General features: G+C 42.0%; 1 protein-coding gene across 1 annotated transcript; it reads left to right on the top strand.

Moving 5' to 3' along the window:
- Positions 1 to 671: 671 nt before the first annotated feature.
- On the top strand, positions 672 to 18,151 carry LOC308332776 (myosin light chain kinase, smooth muscle-like). Its single transcript, XM_080788860.1, has 16 exons — positions 672 to 710; positions 5,662 to 5,739; positions 6,232 to 6,403; positions 8,741 to 8,776; positions 9,248 to 9,378; positions 10,435 to 10,591; positions 11,603 to 11,914; positions 12,088 to 12,184; positions 12,435 to 12,638; positions 12,949 to 13,166; positions 13,384 to 13,507; positions 14,359 to 14,511; positions 14,821 to 14,950; positions 15,141 to 15,222; positions 15,851 to 15,991; positions 16,637 to 18,151. Exons 1-16 carry the CDS (start codon positions 705 to 707, stop codon positions 16,840 to 16,842), a joined length of 2,247 nt encoding a protein of 748 aa, XP_080644986.1. The 5' UTR covers positions 672 to 704; the 3' UTR covers positions 16,843 to 18,151.
- The last annotated feature ends 51 nt before the right edge of the window (positions 18,152 to 18,202 follow it).

Genomic DNA, 18,202 nt, shown 5'->3' on the forward strand with positions numbered 1-18,202 from the left:
GATGTCGGCATCAGATGTTTCAGATATCTCATTCAAATGTTGCTCTGAGGAGCACACTCTTCTACCTGTAGTTCTCAACTCAGATCCTGGTGACCAAGAACACAGTAGGGTTTCATACTAGATGTCTGCCATAATGAATATACATGGTAGACCAGATTAATGTTATTTGCTACCTGGTGCAGTACATACGCCCACCATCAAACCACTACTTTTTTCGTCATCAGTGGTCAAATGAAGATTATACAAATCCTCACTGGACAGTTTGTAAATACAGAGAAGATAATACAATAATACAAATCCTCACTGGAAAAAATAATTGTGGCTTGACTCATCTAATTGGCTGAATAATAGAATCCATGAGAATGAAGTTAAACTTAACAGCCATCATTCAAAAATTTGACAATCTGTCAAGCCTGAATAGTTTTCCATGCAAATTCGAAGAGACCGATATGGTTCCACAAAAAAAGAAAGTGAATTTTTACCAGTGTATAGAAGCATTGACCCGTCATGTGCATGTAAATTACTTGTCACCAAACTTGATAAGAAGTCTGTCATCATGCAGGCTATATTCTCCTTGTCCTGCCATCCATCTTGACGCAGAACACTTGGCCACAATGAATTCTTTATACATACTGAGTGATTGACTGAGCTCCTGGCTGGCGGTGGGGATTTATTTTTTGCTGTCCCCCACTATAAATCAGCGGATGCATGTACCGTACATGTGTAAACCAATCACATTGCTTTGCCCAGACTTTACAGTCAGTGCATGTGGACGCGGTGAAAAGAAAGAACAGGAATTCAGATAATTAATAATTTTATGCTTTTTTTATCACATGAACCCTAGTGACCCTACAATGGGAATGTCAAAGTACGGTAGGCAAACATTCTAAGAAAATGGGACGTCTACAAGCTCACAATGCATGTTTTGAGCCTATAACATGACTATCTGCCATTTTCTGCAAAGAGATTTGATGTAGATAAAAAGGGATGGAAGTGTTTAAGTGGTTAATTCATGTTTTGCTCTTATGTTTTCAAGAGCAAAATAACTAACGAAATAACTCGAGAACAGATTCGTTTCATGAAACTTGGGAATGATCAATAGGATCATGGATAATTGGATTATCTTTGGAAGTAGAAGGTCAAAAGGTCAAGGTCACAAGCACGGTTAATATCCAGAACAGAATTTCATGACATTTTGTGGGATTGATCATTAGGCTTCCCAAAGAGATTCATTGACCTTTGGGTCCAGGACATGAGTGCAATGGCAACATTTCACAACTCGTAGGTGGAAATAACGTATCTTGACAATTGCATGGCAGAGGCATGTATTCTACTCTTTTGGGTCTTGAGCCAAAGGTGTATTGAATCAAAAGCTTTGTCTTATTATTCATTAGGTGATAGACTAGAGAATGTTGTGTTGAAACTGTGCTGTATGTCCGATCTTATGGTGAAAACCATAATCGGCAAGCACTGTAACTCCAAAGTGAACATGCTTCACACTCCATTGACTGCCATTAACAAGACTTCTAAATTACTTCCTTCCCCTGGATTCGTATGTACTGCGTGTCTGCCTTTTCCCCACCGTGCGCACGTGCACATGTGCGCGGCACGCACACACACACACACACACACGCACACACACACACACACACACACACACACAGTTTTAGATTTCACCAAAATGTACCTAGTCTCTCAAAACATTCAAAGAAAAGAGGCCTCCGTTTTTCCTTAATTTTTTTGACGATGGGTTCTCAGATTATCCTGTACTGTAACCTGTACAGTACAACCAGAGGAGGGCACTGTTGGAATGTATGGTGTGGTCTGGACAGTTGAGCGTTCAAGCTAATTTTGTAACAATGTCCTGTTGCTACTACACTGTCATCGTGTCACAGACTTTGTGGTTTAAACCTGTAGCATCCCTATTATAATCTGGCCATGTCATAATATATGACATTTGGTGAAAATAGGCTAATGTTCACTGAAAATTAAAGGGATTCGGTGTAGAGGGGGAAAGTACAGACCCCTGGGAGACCTCAGTCAACAGTGTGCATAGGTTTTAAGTAGTTATGTGCACTACCCAAGATACATTGAATATGGTAGTTGTTAGATGATGGGAGAAAGACTTTTGGTTAACATACAACTGAGCCATTTTTTATTCAAATGAGCATGGGGAGAACTTCCAGCTATTCAAAATGTGTATCTCCCATGATAACCCTACCTATATTGTGGATAACACTATGCATGTGACAAAGATTTAAATTCAAACATTAAAGCTTGATGGAATTTAATGACTACTTTAATTACTACTTTTAATGGGCATTAATGGGCATAAAAGGGACACAGACAGTTGGGTGGAACGGGTACTCTGACACAGGTACAACGGGTATTGCATATAGCTCTGCCATCACAATTATGTTCCGACATCGGCATAGACTCCATATTTGAGCATGCCTGACAAAGAACTCCATATATGGGCATAAAAGGGACACGGACATAATAGCTGGGTGAGCCATGCATTTTCAACTTGCATCGTTCCAAGTAGGCCAGTGCCCAACGGGCGCCGCTATATATAAATGTAGCTGGACTCTCCTAGCTCCAATGCAAAGAAAACCAATGTTTGCATCTATTCTAAGCTGCCTTCATCAGGGTTGCCCACATCATTATGTAACTTACTACTCTATTAACTCTGAAGGCGTTGTTGGGAACAGGATGCAAAACGATTACCATAGTTAGAATGCCAGCCAGAGAGAGAGGGGGGTCTTTGCCTTTCCTGTTGTGCCTCAGAAATGTGAGTTCCTGATCTGTGTGTACCAGAGAGAGAGAGAGAGAGAGAGAGAGAGAGTGAGAGTGTGAGAGTGTGTGAGAGAGAGAGAGAGAGAGAGAGAGAGAGAGAGAGAGAGAGAGAGAGAGAGAGAGAGAGAGAGAGAAGAGAGAGAGAGAGAGAGAGAGAGAGAGAGAGAGAGAGAGAGAGAGAGAGAGAGAGAGAGAAAGAGAGAGAGAGAGAGAGAGAGAGAACTTAATTTGCCTTTTCTGTTGGTTCCTGTTTGACGAGGATGAAGATAATTAATTATTCTGGTTGTCAGTGACTAATTACAGTATTATTTTCATATAGTTTATTTGAACTTGAAGTGTTGAAGTGGTTATGTTTATAATTTGTGTTTGCTTTTGACCATTACATGTACCAAATTGCCTACAGCATTGCAGCAGACAACCACACTACTAATAATTGCAAAAACTGTCAAGTAATGTGATGTCACAAAGTGCTGTCAGTTCCTCATTAAGTTCGAACTGCACCTCCTGCACTTACAGTATATTGAACATGCAGGTGACAAGCATTGGCAGGGTTCAGTGCTTGAGACAATGATATAGATTGACTGCTATGTATGTACTGTAGCAACACAAGATGTTTATGAGAAGTCCTGTTCCCCTTCTGTGGTAGTTAAACTAGTTGGAGCTTAAAGCCCAAACCACACCAGTTGCAACTCCTTGGGACAAGCTGTTTTCAGGTCAACCACACCAATGCAACTCATTGAGTTGCAAGGAGTTACATTGGTGTGGTTGACCTTAAAGCAGTTTTGTCTTGGTTTACTTGTACTTTTGGAGCACGAGCCTCCTCAAATGACCACAGAAAACAATCTGCACTTTCACAGACCACCAGTTGAAAACCCCTAGGTTAGACATGCAGTCATTAAACAAAAACACACGTGCACTGTGCATGCACATGTTGCACCCTGATGAAGGCCACAGCTGCAACACATTTGCACACTAATTTAACCTTTAGGCATTTTGTAAGGAAAGAGATGCCTGTTTGACTTGATTTTCTCTTTGAGTTGGCTAGGCCTATATGTTTTCTAAAGAGCACTGCTCCCCTAGGCTATACCGTACAAAATATTGAAACCAAAGCACCGGTTTGTTCTTCTTCCATTATTTTAAATTTGTAGTGTTTTAGGAGCTGGTTATGTATTCAACAAAATGTGAGTTTACTTCACATCGAAGATTCGAGGTAAGTGGAATGCTGTAAATAATTGGCCTTTTATCGTTGGAGGCTCCATTAATCACCATGTTGTTTCAATCCGGGGAACATTTTGTAGGCCCAAGTGAGCTGTACTGTATGATGTGTACCAGCATCTTCAGAGCTCCCAACATATGGGACCATTTAGTGTACTAAGCCCTGGCGCACTCTGTTCTCCCTCATGTACTCCCACTGCCCGCCTTTGAGTGAAATGTGTCCACTCCCCGGCCAAAATGGGGTGTAATAATTTAACATATTATTTTTGCTATTATTGTATCCTCCAGAGGAGCAGTCATTATGTTTGTGTTGTAGCCAAGTAGGCTACCACATGAGAAATCATGGGAAGCATTTGATCTTTGTTTGCATAGCCTCGGAAACCCAGACGTTTTTGTTTGCATAGCTAATCATTTTCAAAAGAACACATTTCCTACCACTTTTATGTAAGCCATACAATGTGGCATAATGTAATGTAAAGGTTAATTGTCACTTTAATTGCCAGTGCAGCTTCCATCTACTATAGCCGCAATTTGCAACACTAGATTGCAGCTGTACGAAAAGCTTGAATTATCTTCTACCTGCAAAGTGTTTGTTTCATAAAAATCCACTGTAGACATTTTATGAGCTAAAAGTGTTCGAGTTTGGAAGCGCTCGTTGGAAATCACTCAACGGCCCCAGTGTACCACCTGTTTTGAAATGGCAGGAGGTTGTGTTATTGAAAACGAGCGCTTCCAAACTCGACACAAAATGACCTGCACAGAATTTCTTGACGGTAAGTAACTCATAACGGTGGATTTTTATGAAACAAACACTTTGCAGATAGATGGTAATTCAAGCTTTTCATACAGCTGCTGCTATGTTGGTGAGTTTAATATCATTTAATACTATCATAAGACTTTTTTGTTTGGATGTATGGACTGTCAGTGGCTGGTGTTGTCTAGATTAAAGTTCAACCCATTAAAATTGTGGCTACCATCTACCTATGGGTTATGTTTGTACAGCACAGATTGATACATTGGCTAATGAACACAGAAATGTGATTGATTGATTGATATGGCGCATTACCGTTTCTATTGGTTCCATAACTGGGAATCCCCCTCACTTTTTTTCTTCCTTAAACCAAAGCAAGAAAATAACTCAATTGGCAGAAGTTAATAAATGAGTGACATATGGTACAGAGTATATTCACATCCTTCTCTGAACAGTCTGTTCACAGAAGGATATTGTTGTATAAACAATAGCATGTCTGGTCCCAGTTTGCACTAAGAGAAGAGAAAATATCAGTGTCTCTGGCTAACAAAGGGATTACTGTACATACAGTAGAACAAAAGGTCACCTAACACACCTTAGAGCCACACCCAAGCCATAATGAATGCAATGCAGCAATGGTATTACATTAAAAAAATGTAGTGTAACCTTTCATGACCACATGGTTGTATACCTCTAAGAAAATAAACCCTTGGTCTTGACCAGGTTTTTGTATTGAGGTTAGTACTTTCCTCATTTTGTCAGAAGCCAAATCAAACACAAAGTTGCCTTACTTGTTCGTCTTGATTCCTGGGAGGTCATATATCTACCGGGATGTCAGTCTCCTGTTGTGACTTGTGTACACGACTTAAACAGCGTGTGTCGACTGTGGCTCTTGGCAGACGGTGACAGGTGCCAAAGTGAAGCTTGCAGGTGACCATGTGCTGAAAGCAGAAGTATTCTTTTTGAAGTGTCTCCAGGTAAGAACAATATTTTCATCCAATGCATGACCACGGTTCTACTGTATGTTTATGTAATTTTTGGTTCATGGTTTTGTTTTCTCTGGTTTATTGCATTCCTCATCTTACTCATTGTGCGTCCTCTGTCCATCTCTCTCCCACACACACTTCCTGCTATCTCTCTATCTTTTTCACACACATGTTCTCTGTTTCGCTCGTCTCTCCCTGCTCACAGGGGGACAGGGCTGGGAGGCCTGCCTTTCTAATTGGCCCCTCTGATAAAGTTGGCTGTTTCCTGTGCTGTGCAGCGAGGTTGAGTGGGCTGTGAATGAGAATGCCCTGCTCTGTCTGTTAGCAACTCAGAGGATGTGTGACTAGAAACACGGGGGAATGTCTGGCACAACGGAGCCTTAACGGAGACTGAGTTTAGATAAAAAGAATAAACAGATCAGAGAGGCAAAAACTAATGACATTGCAGTGACTGTTTGACACAATGCCATTGTTTTGCTGTAGTTTCTTCTAAGGATGGACGAGGGCAGTAGTGACTCCAAGACATTTGTGTCCACTTTCCATTTCGACCTGAAGCCCGCCAGGGCCCAGAGTGCGGAGAAGAGCAAGAACGGACTGGACACCAGGGAGAAAATGCCTGTTGGAGGCAGCATGCTGGGACTCTCCCCTTCAACAGGTAACCAGAAGGATGGGCAAGTGGACAGCATTATAGTGTTGTGGAATGTGTGTGTGGTGTGTGGTGTGTGTGGTTTGTGGTGTGTGTGTGTGTGTGTGTGTGTGTGTGTGTGTGTGTGTGTGTGTTGTCATCATCATAATGTTTTTACATGAATATTTACATAGTTGAGAATTAAGCTCTTCTGCCAGCCAACTCTTTCTATTGTTTACATATAATTATGTATCACAGGGAAAATAAGGCACTAAATCAGTGTAGTGATTTAGTGATTATCTTTTGTGATCTTAAAAGCTCACGGGTCATTCAGTTGAATTAACGCCTCTGTGAGCAAGCGGTGAGCTCGGAGAACAAGATGACACCTATATCGCATGCGATGTAGTAGGTTTATTAAACACACTGTAGAACTTTACACAAGCCATATTATGTGACCGGAATATGTTGTGTATGGCTAATACAAAAGTCAGCCAGATGAGATGGGACAGGAATACCGGTAGGAGGAAAACTTGATGATATAGAAACAGTGGCATGCAGTATCACATGGCGCCAGAAAAACATACCTGTATCTATATACTTATTACTTACACAGCGTAGGAGTGAGTAAGTATACTTATCTGTATGTTTACACAGATTAGGTGCGGTAAGAATAGTTATCGATATGCTTACATAGCTTAAGAATGATTAAGTATCGTTAAAGGATTATGTATAGATACTGGGACGTTGGTCAAACCAATTGTACATATTACGAGTATGAGTATGTTATCCCACCCGTCAAGGACAACCGTGGGCGGTTTGTGTTCAAATTGATTATTTCTTTAGGGGCGTGCTGCCATGCTAGCCCCTCCAACATCTGGCTTTTGGAATTACATCATGATATAGGGGCCAAGTCTACAGGCTTTTTAGTGTTTGTTTAGAGCATTTTTAACGTCTATGGACTTTTAATGGTAATGTCTGTTTAAAGTGCTCTAAAACAAAAAAATTTAAACCTTTGTATGAGGGTAAAACAAAGAGTAAGACCATCCTGGCCCTCAGGTACATCAGGTACTGTACAGTTGTACAGTAGAGAAACTTTGCATGGGCAAACCGGTAGGTTGAATACTTTCTTAAATTAGATTAGCTGCTGCCCATTCAGTCAGTTCCCAGAGGCTATGTTTCTACCAAAGGATGTTTAGGGTGTAACTACAGTATCTGCAAAGCATCCGATTATCAAAGATAAAACTTATTATTATTTCTTTTTAACTGCAGTGCTCTGAGAAAAGTTTTTTTCCCCTGGCATTTGGCTCTCATTAAGTTGAGTAGTAAGAGTGCCATGTAAACTTTGACCACATTCCTCCCACCCCCCATCCCTGCTGGTCAGTTTCCTGACAATTGCCTTCCGTATAAATGGAATTTGTTTTGCACAGCCCGTCTGTCCTCGCCGCCAATAAACACACTGTTCTGTGAAGGCAACCTTTCACATGGAAGACGAGAAATGTAGACACAGACAGACACGTGTTAGTTTGCTCTGACTGACATGTCCTGATACTGACAGGTAGGTAGGATCTTGTCAAGACTTGAAGATTCACAGAAGATTATTTCTGTGAGGACCAGTTTAGTGTACACTACAGTACAACCACATGATGACAATATCCTGGGTTTAAAGGATGTCACATGTCTATATTTGCTTGGTATTGCATTTGCCATTTGCACGGGTATATATATATTGCAAAGCAGAATGGTTTTGAATGCATTTACCTCACACTTTATTATATTCAGATTTTATAAATGCATAAATTATTTTTAATCGGCTCAGGGTCTGCCTGTATCCTTTCATTAATAAATCAGTATAATGGGTTTTTCATTCATTTCCTTCTACATAATTGAGAGCAATCGATGCATATGGTACATAATGTTAATCATCGTCTTACCATTGTGTAGACAGGAAATGCTTAGGGGTTGACTTCCTGTGATCTTCCTTAGCAGGGGGCTTCTGAGGACTGGGTGGCTGTTTGTGTGTCATCTTCTAAAGGCAACACAGGACCGTTGGCCATTAGATTGGACAGCAGCACTTGGGTCTATGTAGGCTACAAATTGTACAATGGAATTCCCCGACAGCCGAGTAATCAGGATTGACTAGTTTGCTGACAGGAAGTTTTGACTCATTTCCCATTTAGTATCTATACCTGCTTTAGTGCTTCTCCCATTAAACATGCATTTTAACATTTCTACAGCATGGATCGCTGTAGTGTTGGCTATGTCATTCAGACCAGGTGTTTTCGATTACAACTAAACATGGCTACTTTGATGTGGTTGGTTAGATCTCTGTTTTATCTGTTCAAATTGAAGACCCTTATCTGTCCACAGAAACCAGCTCAGAAGGAGAAAACTCCACCAGCAAAGGTTAGTTGAACACGTCATGTTGATGGATGCATGATTCAAACTAAAAGTAAAAAAAATGATTTAAATTGATTTCACATGACGTGCTTGTCATTTTTGTTCCTTGTTGAGAAGCAGAGTTGACACATGCGCGTACATGCGTACCACTACCTACAGTAAATACTTGGCACACGTATAAAGAAAAGACCACTAGTAATCACATTAAACACCAACTTAGCATTTAACATTTTGGGCTCCATCTTGTGCCACCCTTATGGCCTTATCCCTTATCCCTAAACTTATTTGCCATTTTAAAATAGTTCAACTAGCCGATCTACATCTACACATTGTGAGCTTGTAGATCAGCTATTTTAACTATTTTAAAAGGTTTATTAAAATATAAAAAAATGGAAAATAAGTTTAGGGATAAGGGTTAAGGGGTTGGCGCAAGATATAATCTTATCTGCCGTATTCACTGTCTCTGCCATTCCTCAGGACCAGCTGTGCAGTTTGTGGACCCTCCAGGGAAGGTGGAGGTTGGGGTGGGGGACCAGGCCAGACTCCATTGTGTGTTCAGCAGCAGCAGTGTCCCGGTGGCCTGCTGCTGGATTCACAACAGAGACAAGGTGAGCACTTATATTCATTTGATTTATTGGTCCACTATTTTACAGCGCATCTTTTCCGGGACTTACAGACCCGAACATGCGCTCTGTGACACACGCTCATGCTTCCGCGGTGCTCCGCAAGGAATCTCGGGAAGGTTTTGCCCTCCCTTGAGCACATACGCTCCAGAGACGGAAAGGGCGTCTACGTTTATACCGGTATGTCTGCTGCTCAACAGTCACCACTGCAGAAACTTTAATCCTCTGCGGTGCCTCTGGATTGGTCAGGCATCCATATGAACAGAGCTTGGTGGTGTTCGCTGGAGGAAGGCCGCGCAGGGAGGGTGATCTCTATCGCTGCACTAGTGACTTCTACAGGTTGGTCAGGGTTACCTTTTCAGAGAGGTGCAGATAGAACTAGGAGGAACTGGTGTGCCACTTCCTCTCAGTAAAACTCCTCTCTGTCAGGTGAATAGAAGCAGCCTTGACATCATCATGCGTATCAGAGGAGACTTGTGGATGTCTGTGCTCTGCCCAGGACCAACTATAGTTAGCAGTGACTCTGGGGACTAGAACACACTGGAATGTGGAATGGGCTCTATGCACTCACACCATTTTGGAAAGAACTTTGGGCCCCTTCCCTTATACTTCCTTCACAGGCTCCAACAGTCATTAGACCGACAACCTACCTCTATCCCTAACCGCAAGCACGGGAGCAGCGGATGTTCGAGCGCTAGTCCGACCGTTGTTCCCGCATGTCGGACTAATGCTCCGTCGGAATTACGGAAACACTGTGCTACCCCAGTGGGTCTCAAAATGTGCTTGAGTGGGTTCCAAATGGCGCCGTACGGGTGTGTAACTCTGAGAGTGTACAAATGGACCGTCCATTTGCCTCCATTTGTACACTGAGTTATGGGGTTCCTTGAAATTAAAAAGTTTGAGAACCACTGCACACCAAATGGAACAGAGCCTTAATTAGTATCATCGGTAACACCTGTGAAGGAAGTAGGGAAGCGGCCCGGAAGTATAGGAAGTTATTCTGTGTGCATTGAGCCCATATTGGGTGTCTTCCATCTGCAGGTGGTGGTGGACGGTCCTCGGACACATGTCAGCAGCAGTGGGACAGAGAGCAGTGTGGAGATCAGCCAGGCATGTCCAGAAGACACAGGCTCCTACACCGTCGTGGTGCGAAACCGAAGGGGCTCCGCCCAGCAAACGGTCTCCCTCAATGTCATAGGTGAGACCTGTGGTCCCCAAAAGGGATACCCCATACATAATTGCAATAATATAGAGGCTACAACTATGACCTGTTAAACTATTCCAACATGGCGGCGCACCTATTTCTGAAGACGTCAAGGACGATCCAAAACAACAAATGGGTAACCATTCAGCAATGCAGAACATTTGTTACAGAAAAAGCAAAATGAAGAGTTAACTGTACCGAAACTATGAGCTGAGATAAGACCGGCTGGCAGGTCACGAAGGGTACTCCGGCTGTCTCTCTTTATCCTGGTCTTCTCTCATCTTCCCATACATCTGAAAGAAATAGTGTTTCTCCTCATACTGTACCAATCAGAAAATGGCTGTACGTTGGATGGAATGTAGGAATGTACTGTTAGGCCCAGTATGTTATCTCTAATGGTACACATGAACACACTTGAAATATCAATATCAGCAAAAATATAAGTTATTGACATTTGGTTATTATTAGTAGCCTATGTACTGTATATTGAACATATTTGCTGCAGTTTACCTATGTTTTATATGTAATGCACTGCAGAGATTTTGAGAAAATACTAAGTTAACTTGAATCATCCACAACATACATTACAGTAAGGTAGTATGTAAAGTAGCACTAGCAGAAAAAACAACAATTTGAAAAAATAAATGATAACTAATCCCAAAAAGAATTGCACTGAAAATAGTGTACGTGGTTTGTTTAACTCGTCCTAATTTTAGGATCACAAAGGTAACGGACTCATTCCGATCCTGATATTTTGATTCTTGATCCTACCCTATTCAGCTTGTATAAATTAGGTCAAAACTAAAAATGTAAAACTAGTCAACTCGTACGTCTAAGATTGTGTAAAGTTAGTATTGTCATGTCTTAAAATTGTTTAAACATAAAACTCTATACTTTAATGACTAACTATTGTCTGGGGCTCTGGGCTAATTCTGGGCTTGTTTTTGGATATGTTTTGAGTATGTGTGCAATGTGCATCCAAACTAAACCATGACTTCTCCTCAGACCGTCCCACCCCTCCTGCATCCCACCCTGTTGTCTCCCAGCAGTCCACTGACTCTCTGGTCTTATCCTGGTCGGGTCCCGGCTTCGACGGAGGCAGCGCCATCTTGGGCTATGTAGTGGAGATGAAGGACGCCGGTACCGACGAGGCCGGGAGCTGGACAGAAGTCACCGCTCACTGCAAGAACACTTCCTATCAGGTCCGCTCAGGGCTGGATCCTCAGGGGAAGTACCGCTTCCGGGTCAGGGCCTTCAACGCTGCGGGGGTCGGTGAGCCAAGTGAGGAGTCTGCCTGTGTCAACATGTCCAATGCAGGTTGGTGAGCTTTCTTAAAAAAAGGAAAGAAAAAAACATGCACTGCAGGTTGAACAGTTTAAGTGAGGGTATTAATTAATTGGAGATTGAATTTGTGTTCACACATTGATGATAACGATTCAGTAATATATTTTTATTTCACTTGCACTTTCCGATTTCATATTCTTATGCAGGAGAGCAGAAAGAGGAGATCCAGTCATATGTGACAATAACCATTGACACCACACACAACGTCAAGGACCACTACAATGTGCACGAGAAGCTGGGAACGTAAGTACGGATTGTGCAGGTGAACGTCTCAAATGTTTACACATAGCTGTAGCTAAGGGACTGAATTAGTGGTTTCCGGCGCCTCGTTGATGGATGATAGGTGAAACTACAGGGAGGTGCAACACACTAACACAGTCATGCAGCATAGAGACATAACAATAACACAGACTTCACAGGGAAGTCCCTAGAGTTGCAGGTTTCAGTGGAGCCTCCAGGATGCCTTACTTGTGCTCTTTTTGTATGATTCCAGAGGGAAGTTTGGCCAGGTGTTCAGACTGTCCCACAAGGAGACCGGCCAGGTGAGTGCAGGGAAGTTCTACCGAGGCCGCACCGCCAAGGACAGGTTGGAGGCACGCCAGGAGATGGAGCTGATGAACTCTCTCCATCACCCCAAACTGTGCCAGTGTCTGGCAGCGTACGACACTCGCGCCGAGATGGTCATGGTCATGGAGTTGTGAGTATATATCTAAGAGGAACAGAGACCACCTCCAACAGAGAAAGGCTTCATAAAGGGAGTGCGTTAATTACACTGCAGACATTTCTGGTTCACAAAAAAAGCTAGGCCTATTTTCAAAAGATCTTTGGAACATTACAGGGATCAGTTGACACAAAATATTTTTAAGATAAATTTGCTGCGGCCCAAATGCATATTCATTTGGGGGTCCTTGAACCACTGCTCTAAAGTAATTAAATAACCATGCAGATAACCAAGATGACACTCACAGCATTTGTCCTGCGTCTGTCTGTATGTTGTGTGCGTCCAGCATCGCGGGCGGGGAGCTGTTCGAACGCATCCTTGATGACGACTTTGAGCACACGGAGCCCACCAGTGCGCGCTACATGCAGCAGATTCTGGAGGGCATGCAGTACGTCCACAAGCAGAACATCGTCCACATGGACCTCAAGCCGGAGAACATCGTCTGTGTGGACACCACCGGAACACGCATCAAGATCATCGACTTCGGCTTGGCTAGGAAACTGGGTTAGTAGGCTATACTGTTTGTGTTGTGGCTGGGACATTACATATTTTGTGTGTACGTATACGTACTATGTGTATCATATTTGACTCTATAAGCCTTTCTTTGGTTTTTCTTGAAAGTAGTTAGTTTTTTCCTCCCTGTAAACCGTCTTTGGGAAATATATAAATTTGAGTTATATTATATTTAATACATTTATACTACATTGTCCCCTTCTTCCAGAACCTGGTAAAACCTTGACCTGCATGCAGGGGACCCCAGAGTTTGTGGCTCCTGAGGTCATTAACTATGAGCCTGTTGGTTTGGAGTCTGACTTGTGGAGCGTTGGAGTTATCTGTTTCATTCTGTAAGTAAACCCTCAAAGTTTTGTCACAGTAAAAATACAAAGCTGTGCTAAAAAACTTTGTCTCTAAAAGCATTGTTCTTTATCGCCACCTGCTGGTGTTTCTAGCCATTAACGACACTTTCAGTGGAACCACATTCTTACAGACATTTGACTTCTACACCAAATAAATATGCCAGGTTAGGTTATGACAAAAAGATTATATTTTGTATGTAATGTATAGTTTAATATGACAGATCTGTTTGTAATACACAGCTACATAAAAGTATTTATGTGCTGTCTGACACACCACCTTCATGCATTACTATATCCATGTTCAGTGTCTTAAAATAAATGTAGTAGCATTTGGAATAATTAATCAAAAACAGATCAGTTAAGTGATGTATCATATAATTTCTAACATGCTGTTTTTTTGTAGTTTTTTTGTAATGTATTGTACCTTTTTAAAGTTTTTGATTCATGGGTTTTTTTATTATTGTTTGGACCCAATGTTTTATACATTTGTGTCAATAAAGTAACTAACTAACTAACTAGGCTTTTGTTTTAACTGCTGTCTAAATGTATTAAGCAATTTCAAGATGCATTGGATTAATATAACCTGTGATGCACATTTATCATCCTCCTTTAGCTTTATTATGCTGTGGTCTTAATTAAATCTAAAACAGACAGATAAAACGGATAAATATGAATTGCCTATATATTTCTACTTGTATTGGTGTCCTGTAGCTACAATCATATAGACTGTACCTTATCATTAGTTGTCGGCTTTGTGTCTGTTTCTGTGGTATTGCAACAGCACCAGATGCCACACAACATTCCATGCGTTCTGACTCGTACGTTTTTCTCATACGCAGGCTAAGTGGTGAGTCTCCATTCCAGGGGAACAGTGATGCAGAGACACTGGCACTGGTGACATCTGGCACTTATGAGTTTGATGAGGAAAGCTTTGAGGACATCTCTGTAGAGGCGAAGGACTTCATCGGCTCCCTGCTGAAGAAAGACCCCAGGTTTGACTTTCTAAGTGCATTTTCTCCATTATCTCCACACTACTACTGCTGATTTATTATTGTGGATTTGCAATCTGTCCAGCTGAATTGAGCCACCCACCTTATTAGCACTAAAAGACCTGTACCACCATGTCAATGAATGTCCCGACACTGGTGAGATCATGGAAATGCACAACTGTGTTAGTAACATCATAGCAGCAGCAATGTGGCACTGAGTAAAATGTAAACACAGAAGCAGAAAAAACAGGTTTGCATTCGTCCTAAATAATAATAATGACTCCCACCATGTGTTCCACTGTGGTGCTCCAGGTCCAGGCTGTCCTGTGACGAGGCGTTGGCCCACCCATGGATGGTCTCTTTCACCCCTCTGAACCGCAGGCCCACCAAGTCCCTCAACAAGGACAAGATAAGAAGATTCCTGGCCAAGCGCAAGTGGAAGGTAACGCACACACGCAGAGGAAAGGAGGGGAAGTCTGCAGACCGCGCAGTGTAGCTCCCAATAGAAAAATAATTATTTTACGAGTGAAACAAAATGTATATAAACACTGAAAATGTATATGGGTGGAGCCCTTACCTTAAGAATTGTCATTTACAGACTCTCTCAATGTTTTTACATTCTCTTATTATAGAAAGCCGGCAAGGCTGTCCTGGCCCTAAAGCGGATGACTAACCTAACTAGCAAATCAGAGGAACCTGGCAGTCCTTCAGAGGGTAACACACACACGCACGCACGCACGCACGCACACACACACACACACACACACACACACACACACACACACACGCGCGTCCCTCTGAAACCGTGTCTCCTGGGACCCCAAATAATAAAGCTGACATTGTTCTTTTTTTTGTAGCATTCTTAGCTTAAATAAGCAAAATGTATCCCCCTTGAAGTAACAAAACAAACATATTGTACTACTTGATCTTTACTTTGTGGACTAGCAGTTTTTAACACCCAAAGTGCCAATTATAATGTGCCTGTCCCTCTGGGTAATGGGAAACACCCATCACGTCATAAACACACACCCTTCAGGTTATAGGAATGGTGTCACTTGTAAACTCAGCTCTCTGTGAGTTGTTTTTACTGCCAACAAGTTGCAAGGCTCTACACACAGTGCACCTTTCTCACCATCAACCATGCCTGGCATCTCTGGCATGTCCAAGAGCCCCTGTCTAACGGAATCATTCTGGACACCTCACCCGCACACACTGTAATGTCCTTCTTGACCTCAGGGCTCAGCTGTGTACTGTACATGTCAACTGGTATATTTCATTGTGCCACTCCATTTTGTCACCAGTAAAGTGTTTTCTTGTAATCGTCAAACTATGTGTTGCTCAGAGACGGGCTGGAGCCCAGAGGCAGAGAAAGCCATCCAGTCACTGGGGGAGCAGTTTCAGAGTGAACCTCTCTTCCTGCAGCCGCTGAAAGACACCAACCTGCCTGAGGGAGATACTGCCCGGCTAACATGTCTAATCCAGGGTAGGATCCCAAGCAGCATCGTATTGGCATATTATTCTACAGAGACAATTTTGTCTCAGCTAGGGTATTTGAAGAAATAGGCTTATACGACTAAATGATGGTCTCAATATCTGTTGTGCTGGCTGGGTAAAATGCATCGTTTCAGTTCTGTTAGGCTGACGGGGTAAAATGCCACCATGTACATCTAGAATTGTCTCAATTCTGGAAATCTGAGCCGACGGATAACATTGTACTCCAAAGGCCACGGTGTTCACAGTTAAAACAGTGTACTCTACTGTATCGGAGGCAAACTGATGCATGACAGGTCAGCTCTCTAGCCTCTAACAAAGTTGAGACAGGTTTTTTAGGTACCGCAGTCTATTCTTAACCTCTTGAGACCGTAGCATGATTAGCATCCCTATTCTTGGCTGAACGTGGTGAAAACAAGAGCCGCTCTACAAGCTCAAAATACCTTGCAACGCATTGTGAGCTTGTACAGTAGATTGGCTATTTTCAGCAAAGAGATTTGGTGTAGAGGGAAATACTAAATACCAAATACACTGCATTCGCAACACGGCAGCAATTTAGACCCAGAAAGCTGACACAAGTGATTCTCTTGGGTTACATCTCCTGCTCAGTGCATTTTGTCATTGTGTGAACCTCTAGGCTACCCAGAACCACAGGTGCAGTGGCTCCAGAACAAGGACCCAGTGGAGCAGTCGTCCAGGGTGACCGTGGAGCGCCTCAAGGACGGACTCTGCTCTCTGGTTCTCTCCGATCTGATACCTGCCGACTCTGGAGTTTATGAGTGCAGGGCCACCAACGGCCTCGGGGAGGCGCTGTGCTGTGCAAAACTGACCGTGGGGTCATAAGGAATAAGTGAGTGGAAGGAATTTAGTTTATAAATCTTAAAAACATGTCCACTCACTGGAAGGGGCTTTAATTTCAGTGTGTGGACATTATTTCATCTGTTTATGGGCTAATTATTTCATGCAGACCCTTTTATTCAATATTTGTATGAACCTCATCAGTCAGAATGTTTCTCTTCATTAAAACTGACCATTATATTTTAAGTTGGGCTGGGATAGGTTGCATGTACACAGCATTGGCTGCCTGGCTTTGATATAATTTAAAAAAAAATCTCCTCCAATCATAAGCTTGCAACACATTCACATAAATTCCTATTCCTTATTCACAAGTCACCAGTTAAATGGAGCATTTTGTCTTTCTATTGTTTTTAGCTGGTGATGAATGTTATTATATTTTCAGTTACACGCACAAGAGCACAATGGGTTCTGCTTTGTTTAACCACGTGAACCACAGCACCCCGATTCTAGTGGGGAATGTTTGACAAATACCAGATCTACAAGCTCACAGCGTACTGCAGAGATTGTACTGCAGGCTTGTCTGATTTTCGGTGAAGAGCTTTGGTGTAGAGCAGAAAAAACTGCCATGGGGGACCCTGGTCAACCAAGTAATTTATATGGGGTTTAACCACAGCCCACAATTGTATTTTATGGTTAAAATGTTTAACTTAAATGTATGTGTTGCTAATATTACATGGAAAAATAGACTGAATGTTAAACCTTGTCTTCTAGAACAGATTAGCTCATGGTAATCAGCTACTCTATGGCAGGTAGAGATAATGTTTAACAATATGAGTGAATGGTCTGGTTGCAACAGATTAACCTGTGGAACTATTGGTCTGCTTGTAAAGCAACACCAGTTACTGAGGTTTCTGCTCATTTTTAGTTCTGGACACATTTGTCAGCAAAGTATATACTCCAACTTTTCACTTTCTTGGGAATGTGTACTGTATATTATGACTAGTATTCTCTTAATCACTCTACCTACATACTTAAGTACTTTTGAATGTATTTGTTACCCAATAACTTTCACATAGACATGTGGCTGGGGAAGCTGATACTCCAGTAAAAGCTGTGAAACATATTGTAATGGTCAATGCACTTCACAATTCAATGGTTATTACTTCACTTACTGAATATTGTTTATATACTGACCATGTCTTTAAAATGTATGTCATGTTAATACTACTTTTAAATGCATTTGTTTTCTGCTATTTCTATACTTCCATAAATGCTTTGTGGTATGATGAAGCTGGTTTTGGAGCCACCACTTTGTTTTTCAACTTCACTTCGTCTTCAGAAAATAAAATATTTCAGATTGGACTAAGATCATCTTTTTATCCATAGATGTCCTTTATCACAGTAA

This window comes from Protomyctophum bolini (assembly GCF_963924005.1).
Source record: "Protomyctophum bolini genome assembly, chromosome: 18".
NCBI classification, from domain to species: domain Eukaryota; kingdom Metazoa; phylum Chordata; class Actinopteri; order Myctophiformes; family Myctophidae; genus Protomyctophum; species Protomyctophum bolini.